This window comes from Sinocyclocheilus anshuiensis, unplaced genomic scaffold (assembly GCF_001515605.1).
Source record: "Sinocyclocheilus anshuiensis isolate Anshui unplaced genomic scaffold, SAMN03320099.WGS_v1.1 scaffold923, whole genome shotgun sequence".
NCBI classification, from domain to species: domain Eukaryota; kingdom Metazoa; phylum Chordata; class Actinopteri; order Cypriniformes; family Cyprinidae; genus Sinocyclocheilus; species Sinocyclocheilus anshuiensis.
The window spans coordinates 1,290,466-1,291,131 of record NW_015544138.1 but is presented as its reverse complement, the minus strand read 5'-3'; the positions used below and the strand labels follow the sequence as shown (position 1 = coordinate 1,291,131).

General features: G+C 37.1%; 1 protein-coding gene across 1 annotated transcript in view; it reads left to right on the top strand.

The window, feature by feature from the left end:
• The window catches only part of LOC107694999 (neuronal acetylcholine receptor subunit alpha-7), a 29,279-nt gene that overhangs the window by 25,544 nt on the left and 3,069 nt on the right, over positions 1–666 (top strand). The window contains exon 9 of the mRNA XM_016494750.1: positions 258–367. Coding sequence (XP_016350236.1) covers positions 258–367 — 110 coding nt within the window. The remainder of the gene's footprint in view (positions 1–257; positions 368–666) is intronic.

The following is a 666-nucleotide window of genomic DNA, read 5'->3' as shown; positions in this document are numbered from 1 at the left end:
ATAAATCACTTTATATAGTGTGTTTGTTTCAGTGCAGGACGTCCCAACAGCTCTGAGTGATTCAGGATCTTATTAGACTGTGTTTACTGAAGCCTGGAGGTGTGTAATGCTACAGTAGCTCTTCTCACACATCGCTGAAGATCTCATGAATGCTGCATCTACACACAGAGATTTCAGTGGATTCAATTTGTGTAAAGAAGCCCTTTCAGGATGTGTGTGTGTGTGTGTGTGTGTGTGTGTGTGTGTGTGTGTTTCAGCGCAGTATTTTGCCACCACTATGGTGATTGTGGGTCTGTCGGTCATCGCTACAGTCCTGGTGCTGCAGTATCACTATCATGATCCAGACGGAGGAAAGATGCCGCGATGGGTGAGACAAACATCTCCATCCGGGACATTCCTGAAGAAGCTTTATGACTACAAATGCTTTACATCACCAAACCATGCATATGGAGTTTTTATCTATTTGTTTATTTTTTTCCAATTTTTTTTTTTATGTTTAGTGATTCATTATTAGTATATCTTTAAGCGTGTGTATTTTTAAAATGTATTTGTCTAGCTATCTATCTATCTATCTATCTATCTATCTATCTATCTATCTATCTATCTACATCTATCTATCTATCTATCTATCTATCTATCTATCTATCTATATATATATATCTATAT